The following is a 23,394-nucleotide window of genomic DNA, read 5'->3' as shown; positions in this document are numbered from 1 at the left end:
CAGTTGATTCGATCATGTGTATATTTGTCAGAAACGCACACATGGAGAAAACAACTCCATACTCTCACCTATTTCTCATCCCTCAACTCTTTTGTGTCCCACCGCTCACATTCCCCTGTCATTCATGCTACACGTGCATTTTGGTAAGTAACAAAGTTGGTAAATGCACAAACCCGGATCACGTTCACAGGAATCAAGTCAAGAAGCTTTTATTGTCATTTCAACCGTATATAGCTGTTGCAGTACACAGTGAAGACAGAGCTAAGGACTTAGTAAGTTAGTCCTAGATACAAAAAGTGCAACTGTGCAACCTGGTGCAAACAGTGCAAGACAAGACAAACAAGACAGACAAGACGGTATGGGACAAAAGACAGCGCAAACAAAAAATTACAAGACAATACACAAAAGACAGTAAATAGAAACAGAGCCGATCAGTGTGAATACTGTATGTTCAGACAATATTACGTGTGCAGAAATACTGGAATGAACACAGTGTTATAGCAGCACAGGAATCACAGTAAAGTTCCAGTGCAGGAACTCGGGCTCAGTCCACATGACAGTGTTCACGTTACTAAGGTATCACATGAAGCTGCTCTGCTTCTAAATAAAATGCTGGTTTAAAAGCTTTCTAACTGCAATACTACAGAGTATTGTATTATATTGAGAAGTGGAAAGCGAAATCTCTGGAGCGTTTGCGCATTTCTTATCGTTCGTGCATCTCTTTCTGATCTGCAACTCCATCAACCCACCAGCTCACGACACCACTGGATTACTATTCATGCAGCACCTCTGAGCGTTAACACCAAAGCTGTGAAAACTCCAGGCTGAGGATCACACAGTGCCATGCAAATTCTCATACAGTACACACACACACACACACACACACACACACAGAGTTAAACATATCCTACCTGTAGCCCTCGTCTCCTCAAAATGCTGGACTCGTCCATGCTGGAGAGGAACTAAGCTCGTCCTCTCTCTCTCTCACATACACTCACACTCTCACACATACATATACACACACATGCGCGCGTGTTCACTCTGTCTCTCAGCGAGCCATGCTGCACTCTCTGCCTGCGCTACTGGCGCACAGGTCCTCCGAGCACGCCAATCCTATCTTAGCAGCTGCTAAACACTTGCATCAGGACTTATCTGATTGGAGGGGGACAATCAGCTGACGCCGCCCCCTCTCGCTAGTGCCAGCCGTCCTTTCCTGGAAGTTTAGAGCGATGTGGATGAAGCTTGTGTGTGTATGTGAGTGAGAGAGAGAGAGAGAGAGAGAGAGAGAGAGAGAGAGAGAGAGAGAGAGAGAGAGAGAGAGAAACAGAGAGGAAGTAAACATGATTAAGAGAGATGTTAGTAAATTAGGAAAAAAAGTGTTTCGGTGATTCATGTCCTCTGTAAAGCATGCAGTAATGATGGAGATGAAGGGAGGCTGGCTTTCAGGCAGACAGAACAGACAGGAAATCCTGCGCTACATTGTTCTGCCACTGTGAGACAATGCAGCTGGCATCCTGTCCACGCAGCTACGGCTCGTCAATAGAGCAAGTGAGGCACGCTCGGGCCGTATCGAGCCGGCGGCTGTTTGTAATCCTGTCCTGCTCTGGGCCTCACAGATAAGAGGCGTAGATCAGAGGAGAGAAAGTAACCATGAACTGGGAAATGTGAACCCCAAGAGCTGAACTTCCAGCACTGAGCCTTGCAGCACTGATTTGCATCGTTCTAATAATAGCAACAAGGTCAATGTCTTTGATTGGAGGAATACAACATGATCTAATAAATGCTTTAAGGCTTATTAATACTATTAAAAATCGATTTTTTACATCTGTGATTACCGTTGACGAGAAGTTCGACAAGTTTCCATTTGCTGAAAGAAAAACAGAGAATAAATAAACCTGTTTACAAAAAATCTAAAAATTAAAAAAAAAAAAAAGTAAAAACTCAATTGCACCATTTTCAGTATTTCAATTTCAGTTTGTTTGTGTTTAAGTTTATTGCCATATCTTCATAGCTTTAATGGTAATTTCATGTCAAATACAGACATGAATCAAACATTCAATATAATTCTGACAAATCAAACATTTTATTAAATAAAAAAGTTTTCCAAGGTCCATCTTACAAAATAAGTCTTTCAAAGTGCCGACCAAAAAAAAAAAAAAGTTCTTATGTCAGGGAACATTACAGTACTGACATTGACAGAAAGAGAGAAGAAGAGAGGAAGAGAGAGAGAGAGAGAGAGAGAGAGAGAGAGAGAGAGAGAGAGAGAGAGAGCAAGCTATGAAGGACAGCCTTAGCAAAGCAAAAAAAAAAAAAAGTACGTTACACAGGTTCCGTTTTCCCTGAGGTTTCATAAACTGACTTTGAAATGTAATATGTTTTTGTTGTGTATCGTAATATTCGTTATAGAACACTAACGTTAACAAAATGACGCGGAAAAGCATCCAGTGATGTTTGTTGATAAAAGCAGTCGGACAATTAATCACTCTTTACGGCCGCGTTGCACAGAAAAGCTTCCGAGAACAAAAGAAAATGTGAAGCTGCACAGACTCAGTCACGCTTTACAGCTGAAAAGACTACACGACTTTTCTGCTCCAGCTCTTTTCAATTATTGCGAAGAAGAATTTCAAGGCTTTCGAATTCAAGTCAGGAAAATCATTTCAGTCAGGAAAAAGAAGCGAGAAATTTTCATCCGCCGATTTCGCACGCAGCTCGAGTCGAGCTTCTCCGCTCTTTATTCGCCGTCTCTCTCTGTAACACTCCATCGCTCACTTCAACAGGCTGTAAATATTAAGCAGCTCCGACATCCTTTCTCTCTGCCTCATCAGCCAGGCTTGAACGATCCCTGCTTATTGAACAGCTACTTCAAGGTCAGGACAATGTCTTTCCTTGTCTTTTTTTTTTTTTTCAGACGGATCCAAAACGCAGACCTGATTTCTATAATCACATTAACAACAGACAGTACAGGTGAATAGGATCATTTTAAACGATGGACTGTTTTTAGGAACTTTTTTAAATTTGCATTTACTTAGACAAATACGATTTCACCTAATTAAAACTAATGGAAATTTGCATCATACTTCATAAAACAGCATTTTTAGATGATTTGGAGAATTCAGATATCCGTTTATCCTTCAAGATTTTCATCGCGTCATCTAAAAATTGAGCTTTTAAGTTCTGAACCTGATTTTGAGACAAAAAAAAAATATTTTAAAGATAAAAGTGTTTTCGTGCTTCTCTTAACTATTATAAGGAAAACCGACACGAATTGATCAACGAGTCAGAACGTGAAAGAACTTTTCGGAATTATATGAAATAAAGTGATTGCAAATTCGAAAAATCTCATCGCAAAGTTTTAGGATAACGTGGTGGTTGTGGGAGAGTTAAAAAATAAATAAATTAATTAATTAATTAAATTAGGGAATTAGAAAAATTATCCAAAAATCTAAATAAAAATAAATCATGGTCATTTCTGAACTTGGAGTCATATTAATCGTAATTGTTTTCCATAAACATTTACAACCTAAATACACACACACAAAAAAAGTGTCAATTTCACTGATTTGATTTGGGGTTTTTTCACAATAACGCTAAAATTATGTTGTTTACGTGAACTTCCTGCAGAAGTTGTGCACTTAAACACCACATGAAGTTATTCTATTTCTTTTCCTTGTTCATACTGACACAAAGTTTGTATTCAAGTGATTTAATGTTTTGGTTTTAGTATCTACTATCGAGATCCTTCTATCGTGGCATCACTAATTATTTCATCCAAAGAATTAAAGCCATCTGGTCCTATTTAGAGCCAGCAGTATGAACATGCAAAGCGTTTTGAAGTCAAGAGAAACAAAAGGCAAAGAAAAAAAAAACAAGGAAAATCCGCATCAATGGTGATGGAGGTTGTTTGTTTCATTTGCCGTCAGAAACGCTCCCTGAGATGAGGTATGAATGCAGAGACACAGAAAGACTCGGAAGGTGCCGTCTCATGAATGAGTAGGTTTAAGGAAATGGCGGCCAGCACAGGGATTTTGGAAAACACATTCTGGAAATGACTTCATTGGTAAAAAGCGATACTTTGCCCCGTTACCTTGTGTTTCGTGCAGATCTGCAGGAAACACACTGGGAAACTCATTCGAGGCACGTGTCCTGTCCCTAAAGTGAGCAAAATAACAACAACAAAAAAAAAAAAAAAAGCCGGAAAAGCCGGAGGAGGGATAATATGAACTGGGGTGAATTGGGTCATGTGCTCAAACAACTAATCTTAAAGGGATATGTGAAGGTTTAGCACTAGGGAAGAAGAAAGGAAAATGAAAGAAAGTAAAAAAAGAGAGAGAGGGGTCAAATGTGAGAAGGGCTTAGAGGAGCTAAGATGCCCTGCAGTGAGGGTTGATTGAGTGTCTTTGGGGTGGAGCGCACACAATCTGCCTGCACCTGACCACCTTTACCTTTCGTGTCGTATCAAATAGAGGGATAAACCTGATGTGCTGCACAGGGTGTGTGCATCTTAACTGAACTGGGGCAGAAATCAGGGGAATTTCACCTTCTGAAATGAAACTCTGGTAAACTCTAGTGGTATGGAGGACCCTTTTAACACCAGGCTCATTTACTCCTACAGTACCACAAAAAAAAAAAAACAACATCCATTACTACTTCATTGCTAGCAACATTACTGCAGAAAATCCTTCCTAAGCAAGAAAAAACCTCTAGGTCAGTAAAAATAACAGCCCTTACTGTACCTGACATTATCTGGACGATTAGCTTATTTAGTTCTGTTTGTTCGTTTATTTAATTCTTATATCAAACGGGTTTATTTGATCCGTTTAAAGTCGCGCATAATATTGATGAATGTCTGCAAAACATTTTCCAATTTCCTGTTACCACTTACAGATTTTCCTGTGTTGGTGAAAGTACAGGTTAAGCGTCCACTACTCCAAATAACCGACAATGGCGACTCCTTCCAGATATTATAAGTAAACATCTCTTTTCAGAAAAACTCACCACATCAACAACTACATCGTTTTTTTTTCTTTAACGTCGCACATCTAGCACGCATCTACCATACCTGTATTAGTTAATACTATAGAAACAATGACGTATTACGAGTGCATTCATTTTGTACTACCCAAGTTTATCTACCCACCCATCCATCATTAAAGAATCCAAAAGATAGATGTTAGAGTTCATCAACCTTCTAAACCTTTCCAGGTAAAGACTCCACCTGTCCAACATCGCTCACTGTCTAGGGATTCTGGCTCGATAACCAGTAAAACATACTTTATGTACAGAAACCGTACATAAAACAAAACTCCTCTTTCTACTCAACTGCAATCCAGCAAGCTAATTCACATTAATTTATTTACAAATTCAAGCCTAGTAGCTACTCCCATGGCAACCAAATCACCAGAAGAGCACAGCTAAATAAAACGTTATTTGAAGTCCCAAACAGTTTAATAGTGAGCATGTTACTAATAACAGTAACGGTAGCTGACAATCTCAAGTCTGTTTTCAAGTAGGGGACAAACAGCGTCACGTGTAATGACGTTCACGTATCCCAACAGAAAACGTTCAGACAGGAGTTCACTGCCCCCCAAGTGCTCCCACTTTATCAGACTGACAGATCCTATTTAGCTCCGTCTTCGAATGATACCATGCAGTTCACTTCCCTGTGTCAGCTCCTTCAGATGACCCTGTTATTAAAGGCTAGTGTTTTTTTTTTTTTTTGCATCAGGTTTTTTAAAAGGAAATATCAAAAGCAATTTCGGTTCGACCCCTTCTCAATTGGCAGTATGAGGACACTGGAACGGTCATAGGCATGGATGTAATGTATGCTGGGGACAATGGAAACCGTCTGATTCTTTCCCCACCACTTTTTAAAAAAATTTAAAAAAAATAAAATAAAATAAAAAAAAAATAAAAAAAACTATTATGTAAATGTTTTATGCAGACCGTGAAAAGACATCACAGGATTGAATAGTACCTAAGGGCCATCTGATAAAGGATATGTTATTGAAGACAGCAGAAGAAAAAACTGAGAATATCAGCATTGGGAGGGAAAGGAAGGTCTCTCCAATCAAAGATGATCAAAAGGAACAAAATAAATAATTAAAAGAAGAAGAAATATATTTTTCACATATATGTTACAGTACGGTGATTTTTGCTTCCCCTACCCCAATTTGTTAGGAACCAGAGATCAGGTTCAGCCATGACAAGATGACCCTTGAGTAGATTAGTCAAGGGTCAGATGCTCAAGAGCCACAACAGTACAGCTTGGTGATGCTAGGGACTTAAACCCCAAACCTTCTGATCAGCTACTGGGAGTAGGTCACTGAACCACCTCTAAGAGAATGGCAAGTAAAGTGCCCATTTTTTAAGAATTTAAGAATCTCTATAGAAGACAAAAAACACCCACCCGTGACTGGACCGGTCAAGGCAAAGACAAGTCGAACAACTACCTGAAGCTTTTTCAAAGTTTTGCTGTGGTTGCAATATGGACTAGAACTGGTTGTGCAACCAAGTTCTGTTGACAGAAAAAGCTCTTAAAGTTTCTTCAAGCCTATTCAAGATAAGCAAAGGAGGCCATACTGAAGCTACCACTGATGGCTACAAAAGAGGTTAAGTGTACACCAGCCGGAAGAAGAGAGGTACTGTGGATCAAGAACCACCCAAGAAAGCTTGCTGGCCATATGGATGTTCCTGTGAAGAAACAGTTTGTGATGACTATAAAAAAGAGCTTGAAAAGTCAGTATTTGACCATAAACACTCTCAGTAATGAAAGGATTGTTACCACGATGCAAATCTGAAATACAATCCTGAATTGAAAGAGAAACAGAAATACCCCAAGACAGTCATGCTGGTCATGCTGAAGAATCCACATTAAAGCCAAGAGTACACACAGTTATCAATGAAGGACAACTCTGACCACGGTACTAAATGAAGGCTCTCGGGATTATGACTTTTTTATCTTTATATCAGCCCTGGGGAGACTGTATTGATTTTTCTACCAAAGCTAATCATGCTCGTGAAGGACGAGGCAGATACAGAAGCACTTTTTTTTAAACTGCAATCTGACCTGAGATCAGGTTCATGGTTCCTTCCTCTTAAAACACTTGGGATTTAAGTGTGGGGGTTGCACTGATTATGTGTGAGGATAAAATGTCACAAGAATCGAATCCTTGCAGTTCATCATGCTCAGTCAGGGAGGGATGAGATCATGGTCAGGGGACGGGAAGAGGACAAAGGGGCTTTGAGAAGAGCACTGAGAGGGTGGCTGTGAGGAGACAGATGATGTATGTATATGAAATATTTAGAGCATTTGGCCCATGGCTCAGTATGTGGTGCAAAAGAAACGAAAGGGCTCGAGTTGAGGGCAGAAAACATAACATACTAGAAGTTGCAAACCAATAAGAAAGACAGAGCTGAGGATATCAGCAGCTTTGTTTCAGTATAAGTATCTGGACAAAATCATTATTTTTAATCATTAACTTCCTTTCTTTCTTTTAATGATGGGAGTATGTGGTCACAACAGGCTGAGAAGGTCCAGTCCAGTCTTCCATCCCTAGGCACAGATCTTTAGACACTACAAGTCAAATATGACATGTAATCTCTACGGTGGGTCCAGCATCTGCCCCAGGCTCTCCCTCCATTGGGATGTGCCGATAAAGCTCTACCAAGAGTACTAAAGGGCTCCTCTAAAACACATTGACTTTTCACCAAGATTCTAAAGAATGGTCAAGCTCCCCATAATATCACCAAGAATAACACCAGTAATCCTGCAGAAGAAAAAACCTCATTTCCACCACCTGTGTTTATATAAATCAGTTAACAGAGAACTTCAACTACAAACCAAGTTCCTGCTTCACCAGCACAGGCAGATACAGTGACTGTAACACTGCTGCTACTGTGAATAAGATACCAAGATACTTCAACAAATCTAAAATTACTACAGAAGAGTAAGTGCACTATATAAGTAATAAAATCTTGGCTTAATGTGTGTCCTGGAAAATTTCCGCTTTCCATTTACAGACAGGTCTAAAGGCAGAAAAAAATAAAATAAAAAAATGGCACACACCCATGCCAGATTTTCATAGACAAATTTGTGTTATGATGGTTTTTTTACAAAATTTTACAAAAATTCAGTACAAATCTCCACAAAAGACTCATCAAGATTTAAATGAACATCAATGCTTGGAATAAACTTCTTAGCTAGCCAGTGTTAGCAAGAACAACTGGATATATTTTTACATGGGGATTTTTACATATTTTTACAAACATTAGTTCATTCTTCTTCAGTTACAGACAATGCAGGTACCATCATGTTTTTGGGAGGAGGGAGGAAACTAATAAAACCAGTGGATGCCCAAAGCAACATACAGTATGGAAAGCCAAAAAGTCCACACAGACAGTAACCTGAGCTCAGGATCGAACTGGAGATCCTGGTGTTTTTAATATATTTAATGATGTCCTTTGAAAAAAAGACAAGATATTCAGACATACAGACAGCTACACTGACAGGCAAGTATAAATACCATAATATATAAATTAAGCTTGAAGGATATACAGAAGGCAAGATAGACAGACAGACAAACAAAAAAAACAAGTTTATACTGATTCTTGAAAGAATATATGATAGGACATTTTCGATGATCAGAGTCTGATTGAGAGTGAGACCCCTGCATAGGCTTTACTTCTAGATGTCCTAGTGGTTCAAAAGTCCAGCAAGGCATCCTGTGTCCGTGAGCTCCACAACATATTCAGAGATAACGATCAGCTTCCTATGGGTACACATGTGGAAGAGCATTTCAAGGTTGCACACAAATCATTGCTTTTTTGAAATTCACTAACATTCCCAGCACATCTTCTGCTCTTTGTGGTCCTCAGAAACCACAGGAAACAAGGTTGTGGGAACGGGTTAGTCATTCAGGGGCAGGCCATATAAAGCTGCATGGCCTAGTGAGACTACACTGAGCCTGGTTTAGATGCAGGAACATGCAACGGAGAGATAAAGCTAAACACACACACACACACATAGACGACATGACAGACAGACAACAGGCAGAGAGAGAGAGAGAGAGAGAGAGAGAGAGAGAGAGAGAGAGAGAGAGAGAGAGAGAGACAGACAGACAGACAGAGAGACACAGAGCAAACTTTATAATGATCCATAAATGAAAATAACAGAGATAAGAGAGTGTTGAGAGTGAGACAGGTAAAGACAGTAAACAGAGAAACAGACATTAAATGAACAGTGAGAATTGGTTTTGCAACAACCTCAACAAAAAAAGACAGGTTTTTGAACAAAATAAAAGAAACTGTTTGAACTAAGAGAAAAAACTTCTTTTATGAAAACAGAATAGAACTGGAACTGGAAACATCTAGACCTCATCCTGAGATGAATGTGTGTCATTCAGATATTTCTGTTTCCTTGCTCTGCCTGGTTTGATGTGGTTCTTGATTTCGAGACAGACCGAACTCTCCTCTTTATTGACAGATGAATACGGTTTCAGTGACATCCCATGTGTTCATTGTATTTTAGTGAAAGAACGGCTTGTTTTTCATCACAGCAGTGAGTCGATCAAAAAGACACAAAGTGGAGCGCACAATGCTGCGTTGTTCACAGTTTAGACAACAGCACCTCCTTGTGAAGAACCACACAATCTACAGCTCAGACAAAAGTCAAGTCTGAGGAAAAACAAATCAAAAGCTTAAGTGTTTTGAAACATACCAGACTTGCAGTGAGGGATGGAGCCGACTTTCCGAAGCTTTGGGAGCGCATACGCACCAGGTTGGAGCTCTCCGTCCCCGAGGCCGGCCACGCCTGCTGAGCCGACATGTACGGCAACAGATACTTCCCTAAAAATAATATCAACACTAGCATTACACATTATGTCATGGAGATCGGGTAAGACTAGTGACCTGAAAAAAGGGATCATAAACAAGGGCTAAAAATAGATTTTCTAGCATAAGGGTCTAGAAGATGTTAGTTAACAAGGTCTTAAAAAGCTTATTGTGCCTCAAACTTGTGACTCAATCTGTTTCAAAATGAATATTCAAAGTTTATCAAAAAATCTGAAGTAAAGAAAATCCTCTAGCTAGCTAAAATTAGGCAAGAGGCTGATACAAGTCAACTAGTAAGCAATAGTGCTAGCAAGCTAACAAACATTAAGCTAGAAATTAAATTCCATCAACCATTATGCAAGTTTGCTAGCAAGCTAGCTGTTAGGCTACAGATTAAATTGTGTCAACTGTTAGGCATGTTTGCTAGCAAGCTACCCAATTAGCTAGATTTAATGAGTATATATTAGCTAAGTTGAATAGATAAGCTAGATAGAAAAGTTTGCTATGTAGCTAACAGTAGACAAGAGACATTTGCTAACATTAGGCTAACTATTATAGTGTGTTAACCGGTAGCAATTAGCTTTATTGTTAGCTGCAATGCTATCTTTTTTCACTCCTTTAGTCAGACTAATGTTGTGATTAAATCTGAACTCAACTCACAACGCTCCAGAAAACAGTCATGACACAAAATAAGCTATTTTTTTTTCTTTGGGTTCACCTGATACACAATTTAAATCCTTTTCCCTTTACAAAATTGTATTTACTTCCTTCCACACAGTATATCTTAAAAATGTGTTGTTCTGATGTTAAACCGTTTTTTAGCACAAGTGTAGCCTTTTAACCTGACTAAAGCAGCGTTCTCTTCCTAGCAGCTAGCGCACTTCAGTGGGGAGCTCTTAACAAAACACAGAGCAGGTTTGTGTGCTGATGCTCTGATTAATACGGATCATGGTCACACCTTCCTGAAATGTGCTTAACACATTTTCTCTCTTGTACTACAGCCTAAGAGAAACTGGCACAGATGAAACACTTAAAAACTAAAATAAATAACACACTAGCATTGCTAACATTGTGCTCAAATGGAAAAAGAAAGATAAAATGAAAGATAGTAAAAGAAAAATTTCAAAAAGCTTTAGGACACATCTTACACTCTGTGTGTGTGTGTGTGCGCACGTGTGCGTGTGTGTGTGCCAGGCTACTTATATAGGTAACAGGGTGAAAACAGGATATAAGGAAGGAAAGCTGTGGAGGAGTTTCCTCAGAGTCGTTTGTCAAAGTGTGAAATATCTATTAATCATCGCTCTCGCTCTCGCTCTCGCTCTCTCGCTCTCTCCCTCGCTCTCTCCCTCGCTCTCTCCCTCGCTCTCTCTCTCGCTCTCTCTCTCGCTCTCATACACACACACACACACTGTTGTTGGCTATGTGTCTCCGGCTCAGTGCAATACAGGTTCCACTTTTTTTTGGGCCAATATGTCTATAGACACTTTTTTTTGTGTTTTGTAAATATTTCTTGAAAAAAAAAAAAAAAACATTTATCATTTATTCTATACTCATCTGATTTGTCCCACCACAACAAAATGGGCGGGGAAAACTCAACCCTGGCTAATCCGTTAGCAAATGAGAGTAATTTTAGTATTTGTTTAAAATTACACATTAGCTGTTTCGTTAACGAAATATAATTTTAACATAATAAGATTAACTTCAACCTTGTCTAGTAGTTTAGACAGTGAGTTCATTTGTTTGATGGACTCTTGATTAGATTTAATTGCTTATATGCACATTTAATGTAGTCATTTTTAGTTGAATTGAATATGACCCATCCGTTAGAGTGCTGTTTACGTGTTGTGTTGTTATCAGCATTGTAACACTCATGCAGTTACCTGTTAGCGCTCCGCCCAGACTCCCTCGACGGAGCTGTCTGCCGTCTTCGCTCAGCTGGCGGGTGAATTTGAGCGCCAGGCTGGAATTAGAACACACCTCGGGGTTACTCGTCTTGCAGAAAGGCAGTGGGGGTGGAGACAGGATGTTATCCAGCTGAGGGATGGAAAAGGTAACAGAGTGTGAAGTTAAAAACGGAAACGACACAAAATGTAGTGTATCTGTGAGAAGATGAAAGACAAGACTTGTGTTTAATATGTTGTTAGAGATATTACTTGAGTCATAAGAGTATTTGAGTGTACACAGGGTGGAGATTTCCTAATGTGATACACATCCTACTACACATCCTACTGTGTGTAAAGTTAATACAGCAAGGATTGTGTGTTTATTTTATAACACTTGCCTGTGTTATATTACTGAAACAAAATGCTCTCAAATACACACACACACACACACACACACACACACACACACACACACACACACACACACACACACACACACACACACACACACACACACACACACACACACACACACACACAGACACAGACTCTCTCTCTCTCATACATACACTCATTAATAGACACATTCATAGATGCGTCATAGTCAAATATACACACATATATACACACACTTTCATACACAGCTCTTTGGTCTTGGCCATAGTGGAGTTTGGAGTCTGACTGTTTGAGGTTGTGGACAGGTGTCTTTTATACTGATATCGAGTTCAAACAGGTGCCATTTATACAGGTAACGAGTGGAGGACAGAAGAGCCTCTTAAAGAAGTTGTTACAGGTCTGTGAGAGCCAGAAATCTTGCTTTTTTGTAGGTGACCAAATACTTATTTTACCGAGGAGCTTACCAATTAATTTATTAAAAATCCTACAATGTGATTTCCTGTATTCTTTCCCCCATTCTGTCTCTCATAGTCGAAGTGTACCTATGATGAAAATTACAGGGCTCTCTCATCTTTTTAAGTGGGAGAACTTGCACAATTGGTGGCTAACTAAATACTTTTTTTGCCCCACTGTATGTGTGTATGAATCATAGATCGTCAAATACATACACACATTTATGTGCACTCATACACACACATGCATTCATACAAACGACGCACAATTTAGATGGCAATCAGCCTACAACATGTCAACTCCTCTATCATAATAACACAACTTAACAGTATAAAATTCACCCTTGATTCTGTTTTTCCTTTTTTGGCCACAGCAACAAACCACACAGATTACTGAATGAGTACTGAACTTATATTTATAAAGAGCTGCAAGACGGTATAGGTTATTTTTAATAATAGGGTGGTTACGTAGGGTGATTTCAACTGGCAATGTGAAAATTCACTACGACGGTGTGACGGCTACACGCATGAGCTACATTGACTCTCCACAATAGAAGGAAAAACCCTTTCAATTTGGATTCAAAGCAAATGCCTCAGGGCCAGAACAAGTCTGCTATTGTCGACATCCCTGATGCTGCTTCACATGATTTAACATAACAGCCCATTATTAATCGTATTGTTTTGACAAGTTGAAAGGAACCTGTGTCCGGATGAAAAAAGACTCTCAGTGGGATAACAGTAGAGGAAAATCTTCCAGCAGACGAGCGTAAACACGACTGGAACCGGGAACACCCAAAAGTCTTTCAGTAACCTGCCCTCACTGTTTCCCCTGCAGAGAATCCTGCCTGCTGTTCGCTCATTTCATCAACAGAGGTTTGTCGAGATCTTGAATCTGACCACATTGTGTTAAAAAACCAGGGACTATGACGAGTGCAGAGCATGGCGAGCTGAGATTACTAACTAATGCCTAACCCTGTTTTCAACCACAAGCCGCCATGGAAAGTAATATTCTATTAAATAAACTAATAGATAAATTAATAAAAAAAGCTTTTGTCCCCATTTTTATTATTAAATAAAAAAAAAATTAAAAAATAATTCTTGGGCACTAACAAATTAGTGTAGATATTTAAGCCATGAGATTAATTCATAAATCATATAATTAATTTATGTATTTTATTTAATTTATTTTTTTTTGTTTACATTCAAAGAGATCCCTGACTAGGGAGAAAATTAAAGTATACAATTTGTCTAGCAAAAATAAAATAAAGAAATAAAATGGCCATGTCCTGCAGCAATACTACTGAACCTCTGTGTCAACCAAAAATAATGCAAAACAAAAAATATCTTGAAAAATTAATCTTGAATAAAGAACTCAAGGTAAAAAAAAATCTTACATTTATACCCCCTTGTTTTTTTTCTGAGTGAAAAACTAGGTATAAAATGTGTTTTATAAGTCATATAAATTTTTTATATAAAACAGATGTTTTCTGCAACAAACAAACAAACAAACAAAATAAAAAAACCCCAAAGAAAGCAAAACCAACAGAAAAAAATATATATAATAATTTTTAACAACAACCAAATGGGCCAAAAGTTCCCATTAGCCTCTCGGTCCTGCTGAGATGAAGGCGGGTTAGTTCATGACAGCTGAAATAAAAACAGCTGAAGCAGGAAGTAAATGAGAGGCGAGAATATAAAAGTGGATGAAGGCAGTTACTGTGCAAAGGCCAAAAAAAAAAAAATTCAAACAGATAAAATACGTTTTTAATATTTTATACAGAAGTTTGTTGGGTAATTTTTACAGAACATCCTCAATACTGAAAGTATTGTGTGCATTTTTCTCCTTGTAGATGTTAGAGATTCAGACACATATCAGTTTGGTAAAGACTTCAGGAAAACAGGTGAAGGTGTAAAGAAGCTGCTGAAAAGAGTGAAGGAGGAAATAATGCAGCTCAAAGCCTGAAGAACCTTTCACTAAAAAAACTGCTGCAACTCTTTTTTCATCAAAGTGCTGCAAGGATTCGATGCCCTACTGTTTCAGCTCCTGTCATTTTACCCGTTAATAAGCTACAGAATGAAGATTTAATCTGCGGGGAACGTCGTTTAGCATCGGCAATTATTTTACCAACGGAGTCCTAGGAAGGAATTTGATTTACAAGTAAACATTATACGCGAGTCTCCTTCATATGTCAGCTTTCAAATAAAGCACGAAGCCTTTGAATATTACCTCAAGTAATTCACAGAGGAATAACGATGCTGTTCAGACAAAAATATGTGAATATGTTATTAAAATGTCAACTGGAATCTAGTGACAATTCTATTAAAATGCTTAAACAGATAAATAAATAAATATCAATTCAAAAATAAATAAATAAAATAAACTACCCCTGGGTAAGCGGTAGAAGATGGATGGATGGAAACTACCCCTGGGCACCAACAAATTATACACATTTAAAAAATTAAGACTATTTAAATAATGATATGCAATAATTAATAAAACGTAATTAATAGTTCATAATATAAATCTATGCTCAGGCAGTCAGTGTTTTTTTTTTTATTTATTATTGAATTTTTATGGAACAATTAAATTTTCAATTAAATTGAATTTAAAAAAACATTACTATTATTTAATTTCATTACAAAAAAAAAGTTGTAAAAGTTTGAACACCCCTTGATTTGTAAAAGGTGAAAAAGAAAATTTACAATTTATCTACCAAAAGAAATATTAAGTAAATGGAGACATATAACACCGTTTACCTTCTTTTTTTCTCTCTTTTTTCTATTTTGCTAGCACTTTTCTCCAAAGATCTGAGATAGGACACTGCTTTGGCTGGATGTTCGCTTAGAGACTGAATTAACTGATAAAACAGTTCTCAAATGAGATTATAATCTAATCTACTGCAGCCTAGATTAGTCTAATCTAGAATTTAGATGTATTAATCTATATATTCCAGTACAGCTCTGATCTCCAGCAGATGTACCTGAACGTATAAACCGTTACATAAGGACAGAAACTAAAGAGAGACGAGTCCTATAAGAGGATTAAAGATGTAAAAAAGGAAATTTATCAGTCTAAGTGAATGCTGAGGATTAGAGCTAAATAAAAGACAATTCCATGTTACTACACAACATGTACATGCTGAAGTCCTGAACAAACAATAAGTACAGAGTAAATACATGGAGGGAAATAATCAGTCATGCTTTAATGTTATTTTAATGTCTTATAACACTGTAATCTTTTATTTACATTTAATGTTGGGAATATCAGCAAACTAAAAAAAAAAAAAGTTTTCTGTCTACTCACAAAAAACATCTTTCTATCCTCAGTCCTGAAGACTCTTGATTTGGATAAAAATAAGATTACGGCTTTCGACTTCTTCCAAAAAATGATAAATAGTCATTTATCAGAAGAGTTACACCTAATTAACAATTAGGTGTTTCATTTTACAAATGAAATCATATTAGAGCAAGAAAATCATTTTAATCCTGTGATTGGACTGAATGTTTCTATAGTAACGGCTAATTCACAGTGAACTGTATTTCAGACATGTAAGCAATAGCACACAGGCACGAGTTCTGTTACACTGAACAGTGACAGCTACGATTGGGGGGAAACTGTAAAGAATAATACAACAAAAACCTTTTGGCTCGAAACGGTTCAAATGCTGCACTCAGTCGTCTCAGTTCTGGAAGACGCTCAGCAAGACCTGAATTCTCATCAGAAGCAGTGGAACAATTGACAGGAAACTGGTGGAAAATAATGAAACTTCTCTAAAGAGGAAATTTCCGGAATCAACCCTGCAAATGCAAGTGAGGCTAAGGTGATGATGAAGAACCTACTGTACAGAAATGGAGTGATTCCATATGCCATCCTTATACACAGGACTGACCACATATCACAAACACACACACTTACACACACGAACACACGTGCACACATGCATACTCGCCCAGGCACACACATGCACGCACGCACGCACACAGACACACATTACACACACGCATGCAATTTTCAGACCATACTCTGAAAGATCTACTAGTAACATGTCCCAGTATGCTGGTGATCTGATGGTTTCTAGCTAAAGCTAAACATTAGGCTCATGAGACGAAGACCCAAGGGAATAAATCAAATAACAGGCAAAAACAACAAGCAACTACCTTCCCGTCAAGAGCTTGTGTGTATGTGAGCATATGCATGTGTGTTTATTCTGTAATGATTTCTGAAGTGACCTTGAATCTAAGTAAGGTATTAGATAATACTGCCTTGAAACTTAGGAATAAAAAATAGAAAGGTATTACATAAACCAGACCTTATTAACAAAACAAAAGCTCATATTCAGCTTTAAATGTCAGCGTAATAAACAAAACTCATCTATAAAGCACGAGTGCGATTATGCTAATGCATTTCCACTTTGATTAAGTGCAGTGTTATGTAAGCCATTATAGTTTACATAAAAGCTAAATTATGGGAAATCTGTGTACCATCATCATGACTAAACAGTGTCTCTGAATTATTCATGTTATTTTTAATTGTTTGCCTTTTTCCCCCTGAAAGTCTGCTTTGACATTTCATCATGTTCAAGGTTCATGTCAACAGTTTTAATGGTTAGCAGAGCAGCTTTACTGTTTAAAATCTAAATTTTAAATAATTTTATCTCAATTAAAATAAAAATTCAGGTCAAGCTTTTTAAAAGTTGCATTAGTCAAAATTAGTTTTTTTTTTTCTTCCAAAGATTAGCCTGATTTGCTGCTCTTTTTCACAAAGCTCTTCCCCAGGATGCCCACATTTTTCATCATGTTCAACAGAAATGACAAATTCCAGTTATTTAAAAATATAAGAACTCAAAAACATTGTCTCCGATTGTCTCTCGATTGTCTCCAGATTAGTTATATCACTAATACTGTACGAACAACATTTCAAAGAATGCTTTCTAAAAACTACTCCTTTAAATGCTATGTAGATATATGCATTATAATAAAAGTTTCATCCATACATGTATATAGAGTTTCACAGAGGCTAGGTCATAAAAAATATACAACTATTACAATTACAACAAAAACACAAATTAATAAGTCAATTAAAAATGAATGCTAATTAAATAAAAACTGAACTAGCTAACACTGTGCCTAGCGCTGCTATGGTTAGCTTGCACGTGTTTGTATGTTTACATTCTATTACAAGTGTGCTTGGGCTTAAATGCTTCACGGCTGCTCTAGAGTAAAACCGGTTTCTAAACTGAAACTGATCAGTACGGTCAAGTTTTTGTAATATTTAGATAAATTATAATAACGAGGAAAAAAAACTTTCACTTATGTATGAAAGTAAAGGCTTCAAAAATTTGAAATGACTTCTACTCTGAGGTAAATTTTAGCTTTTTATTTTCTAAATGAAGTAAGACCTGAAGTAAAATTTCAAACACAGTACATAATGTGTATATTATTGGTCATATCAAATTCAGCTGCATGCTAACGTTTGCAAACTCTTTTTCTACATAGCTGTGGACACGTATTGCTCGTACTTCTGCAACCTTGTACTGGGGTTAAAAGTTTCACTACTGCAGGGGTTATAATTTACAAGCGTACTGATATCAAGAACTCTGGTAGCATGTTTACCGTTTAAGAAGGATCTAGTGCTAGTTGTTTTTTCTAGTTAACCTTACAGATTCAATAATGTGTATAACAACAACACACTTTGTAACCCAACACCCATACTACAGTACACTTAAACACAATTTCACTACAATTAGCATGTCAAGCATGTTGTTAGCCAGATAAACAGTTATCAACACCTCTACAACACCTCCACTTCTCTGTCCCGATCAGAAATCATTCATCTGACACCCACGTACCAGTCATCATCATGTGCGTAAATATAGCATAGTCTTGGCATGAGAGACAGCGTGGTAACATGAGAGACAGAAGCTTTGAGCCCTGCCTTAGCAGCCAGAGGCTCAGCAAAATTCAGAATTCAGGGTTTAGTGTTTGGGTATAATATGTATGAGTGAATTTTACTTGAATATTCAAATATTAACTAGACAAATTTTACATTTGAATATTCAAATGTAAAATTTGTCTAGTTAATTATTCACTAGTAATCAAATTAGATGCTCCCTAAGGCTAAAGCAACACAAGCTAAGCAACAGAAGTAGTTATTGAAGAAGAAGGGTTGCTGCTAATCCTCAACAGTCATCATTTGATGTAGACCAGCTCATAATAAAAAAGTTATTAATTAAATGTTAGTCTAAACACTAAAGTCCCTGTCATGCTAAAGTTTCCTACAAACACATAAGACATGTCCAATGACCAGATTATACTTGTGTGCTTATAAGTTTAATTAATATCCACAAACAGGTCATTTTGAGACTACAAATGACTAAAAATCTTCAAAAATGACAGAATTAATATTTATACAAATATGCAGTTTGGAAATGACATGTTCAAGATCTTAGATGCATAAAATCATAAAGCTGCTTCACCCCTATTTTTAATCCTCATACCAGGAATGTGGAGAAGGATCACACAACATAAACATATGACACAAACACTGCCTTTAGACACTCAAAAAAAAAAAACATTTGCCTAATCCTCATGACTTCCAGTCTCTACTGTAGAGGTAGAAACAAAAAGGTCACAAGTGTAGACTTTTGTTTCAGATACGTAGAAGGCCACTGGCTCCATTTGCATGTTTGCTGCTTTCACTTTTGTTGATCTGCAGGAAAAGCCTGACCATTACTCTTCTCAGAAACCATCCAACAGCAGGGCATTGTTTTAACTTTCAACGAGTTGACCACATAAGGTCTCCACACAAACTGAAACACTTTTATTATGAACAATTTTAAACTTCTGCAAAAAAAAAAATAAAAAAATACCAGGACCTCATGAGAATTGTGTTTCCCTTAAAGAGGTAGTTCATTTCCACAAGTACAGAGAACTGTAATGCCTATTACAGACTTCATGATACTGCAGATTTGCCAGTTTGTTTCCTTTTTGCTAGACACTTGCTAACATTGTAACCACTGTTATCATCTTAAAGATTCTAGTAAGAAATGTAGCCACATTTTCAGCAGACATTAATGATAGCCCAGGACTCAATACAGCTCACATCACAGCTACAAGAGAGCAGATTCAGTCGAAAACTTGACTGAGGTGTGCTTGCATAATCCAAAGTTCCCAGTGACCAATCATTACTAATCACCAATGTTCCCAATGGCCAATCACAACATTAATCAGCAATGTTCCCAATGGCCAATCACTACTAATCACCAATGTTCCCAATGGCCAATCACAACAATAATCAGCAATGTTCCCAATGGCCAATCACTACTAATCACCAATGTTCCCAATGGCCAACAACTACTAATCACCAATGTTCCCACTGACAACTGGCTACTAATTATTATTGTTCCAAATGACCCATCAATGCTGATCACCAATGTATCCAATGAGGCATCATTACAAATCACTAATGTTCATGAAGACCAATCACTACTAATCACCAATGTTCCCAATGGCCAATAAAATCATTATTAGGGTTGGGCAATTAATCGAAAAGTAATCGAAATCGACATTCAGAACCTATAATCGATCAAATTTTTCCAGGTCGATTATTTTGATGAACAGCGCATGGCTCAAAAAAACAAAAAGAGACTGACAAGCGCCCAGCAACAAGTGCCTCCGCAAAGCAGATGTCGATAACAAATGCATTCACAAATGCCACTCAATATGAGAAGAGTTCAAGAAGATGGAAAGAAATAACTGACGCTATTTGTTATTACATCGCAAAGGATACGACTCTCTTGGCTACAGTGGAGCGAAGCGGGTTTAAACACCTCGTTAAAACTCTCGACAGAAGATACACTGTGCCATCGCGATCACATTTTTCTAAAACTGCGCTGCCAGACATGTACAAGACATGCTGTAAAAATGTAGCTGCTGAACTGAAAAATGTTCAACACTTTGCAGCCACATCTGATCTCTGGTCAAGTAGGACGATCTCTGGTCAAGTGGACCCATTCTTGAGCCTTACTTTGCACTACATTGATGACGATTGGAAGCTGCGCCAGAGATGCCTTGAGACGGTATATTTTCCAGCCGATCACACGGCAGATATGATTGCGCAAGGTCTGAAAGATATGCTTTCTGAATGAGACCTCGCGGAAGAAAAACTTTCAGCCATTACGACAGACAACGGTGCTAATGTTGTCAAAGCTGCTGCGCTTAATGGATGGATACGGCAGCAGTGTTTTACCGACTGTTATATGTGAGCATATTTACTAAACAAAACTTGTCAGTGAACTATGAGGGCAAAAAAAAGAAAAAGAAAATAATCGTTCATTAATCGTAATCGAGTTAAAATGTTCAATTAATCGAGATTTTGATTTTAGGCCAAATCGCCCAGCCCTAATCATTATCTATTATCTTCTATTCTGAAAAACTCTATTCTCTTCTAAATGTCTTTAAAAAAACCTCCTCTTTATTCATGCAAAATGGTTTGATATGCAAATGACAAACAAATATGCAAATTAGCCAATGACTTAATCTTGCATCTTCTCATGACTATTTAAGCAGGCATTTTAAGAATGAATGCCTCTGAATTAAACATTATTTTAAAACTACATGAACAAGTATAACCATTGTTGACCAATTTATTGGTGCTTACTTTAGTATCATCTGGAAACTGCAGAAATACGAGCAGAGAAATTTGTTTATCGTCGGTTCTCCATTCTAGCGAAACAGTGTCTGTGAGGAAGGAGACAAATCAGACATCTGGGTGACCTCATCCGTCACCTCCGCTCCATTCCCAACTAAATCTTGCTCATCTAAAGGTCACAGCAGTTCAAATTACAGACCTCCGCTGATGAACTCAACCCTGTCTCCCATCTCCTGTGACCTATAGCATGAGTGGAGCTCATCGCTGAGAGCTTCTGCAGCTCAGAAAACTCTCAGGAGAGGCGAAGCTTCCTGTGTGCTCCAGCTCTGTGTGACCCTGAGCATGATGTTAGATATGCTTTTCTTAACTGTCAGAAAAAATAATCTCTAGTTTTAGAATGAAACCTCTAGTTCTTCATAAATGTACATGTTGCCTTACAAAAGGCATAAACACAAGCCAAAATTAATATCGATAAACTAGACATGAAAATATTACATTTTAAAATTATTTTTGCTTTAGCTGCTTTTAGGATCACAGAGAAAATAGGGAAAAACTGAATAACACGGATAAACGTTTAACACTAAACTGTGAATTAGTGTTAAACAATCCTCCATTTGTTTCTTGGTTTTTCTTGGATATCGCTCAAAATGCAACCTTAGGCTTGGTTTGCCTAGGAAGAAGAAGAGAAGAAGAAGCCACAGACTACAAAAGAGAGAGAGAGAGCTAATGTGCAAGAGAGAGCGCGAGAGAGAGAGAGAGAGAGAGACAGCAAGAAAGAGAGAGCGAGAAAGAGAGAGAGAGAGCGTGAGAGACAGCAAAAAAGAGGGAGAGAGAAAGAGAGAGATAGAGAGAGAAAGAGAGAGAGAGACAGCAAGAAAGAGAGAGAGAGAAAGAGAGAGAGAGAGAGCGTGAGAGACAGCAAAAAAGAGGGAGAGAGAAAGAGAGAGATAGAGAGAGCGAGAGAAAGAGAGAGAGACAGCAAGAAAGAGAGAGAGAAAGAGAGAGAGAGCGTGAGAGACAGCAAAAAAGAGGGAGAGAGAAAGAGGGAGAGAGAAAGAGAGATAGAGAGAGAGAGATAGAGAGATAGAGAGAGAGAGAGAGAGAGAGAGAGAGAGAGAGAGAGAGAGAGAGAAAGGGGCTGGTGAGGGAGCCTGTTTCTAGCTGCTCAAACACAAGTGATATCATAGACTAATTTATTTTAGGGATGAAACACAGCATTAAACATAACACTAAACAAAGAAAACATAGGAAATAATGTTTTATGAATAAAAAATATTTAGCATTAGCACACTGATGTGGTATCAGAAGAATTGGGGAAAAATGGGTGTGTACCGTGTACATAAGGACTACGGAAATAACCACACACATAATTCCCTTCACAGCGAAGTTTCAGTACAAACCAAGTCAATGTTTTCTTACCTGCTCAATTCCTCCTCTGTGTCTCCTTTATACTAAAGTGAATTAAACACCGTTCACGTTTCAAACACACAGCTCAAACCCACACTGCTGTCCTGCTGGGAATGACCACCCCGATAGCCCATGAAGAGCTATAAGGAGATTAGAGCTGAATCCTCTTAACATGCAAGCGGCACACTGACTGAGCAGAATCTCTTCACAGCAAACAGCAAAGAGAAAAAAAATACAAGCTGCTTTATTTCTAAAGATGAAAATAGAGTCGTATTTGGCAAGTTTTGAAAAGCAGGCTAATTGGCATAGTCCTGACATAAACCCTGGTGTCTTTATTTAACTAAGTCAGGAACAATAAAGAGGCAATGATCATCAAATACACTCAGATACACTCAGGAGGAACAATTTGTAATCTGAAACTGGACATAAAGGGTTTTGATGCTGAGACTACTTTAAATCCATTACTTAATTTCTGAAAGCATAACAATACTATGTTTTTATTGCTGATTTTCCACTTTTCTTTTTTTTTTATAGCCCCCTTTTCATATTTTCAATTAAGAAATAAATATTAAGATTTTTACTACAATTTAATGTTTCAAGTAACAGAATAAAATTTTCATCCTTAATTTTAACATTTCTAAATTGAATTCTTTTTTCCCCCAAATACAAAATACAATTTTGTAATTATGACAATATTTGATATATTTTATATTTTTATATTGCAATAAAAATGTTTTTACCAACTGCAATTTAATTTTCAATTTTGCAATTCGTTGAA

At 37.6% G+C, this 23,394-nt stretch overlaps 1 protein-coding gene across 6 annotated transcripts in view; it reads right to left on the bottom strand.

Moving 5' to 3' along the window:
* Positions 1-23,394, bottom strand: part of mast4 (microtubule associated serine/threonine kinase family member 4) — an 87,072-nt gene that overhangs the window by 57,284 nt on the left and 6,394 nt on the right. For 4 of the 6 annotated variants that reach the window (XM_060863623.1, XM_060863624.1, XM_060863625.1 and 1 more), the window contains exons 2-3: positions 11,709-11,862; positions 9,716-9,843 (exon numbers count right to left, since the gene is read on the bottom strand). In XM_060863623.1, the coding sequence (XP_060719606.1) occupies positions 9,716-9,843; positions 11,709-11,862 (282 nt within the window). Of the gene's footprint in view, positions 1-911; positions 1,190-9,715; positions 9,844-11,708; positions 11,863-23,394 lie in introns of those variants that run through there. The other 2 variants (XM_060863627.1, XM_060863629.1) reach the window with 2 other exon arrangements.

This window comes from Tachysurus vachellii, chromosome 26 (assembly GCF_030014155.1).
Source record: "Tachysurus vachellii isolate PV-2020 chromosome 26, HZAU_Pvac_v1, whole genome shotgun sequence".
Taxonomy (NCBI): domain Eukaryota; kingdom Metazoa; phylum Chordata; class Actinopteri; order Siluriformes; family Bagridae; genus Tachysurus; species Tachysurus vachellii.
Note: the sequence above shows the minus strand (reverse complement) of the source record. Positions and strands in the feature narration are given on the sequence as shown.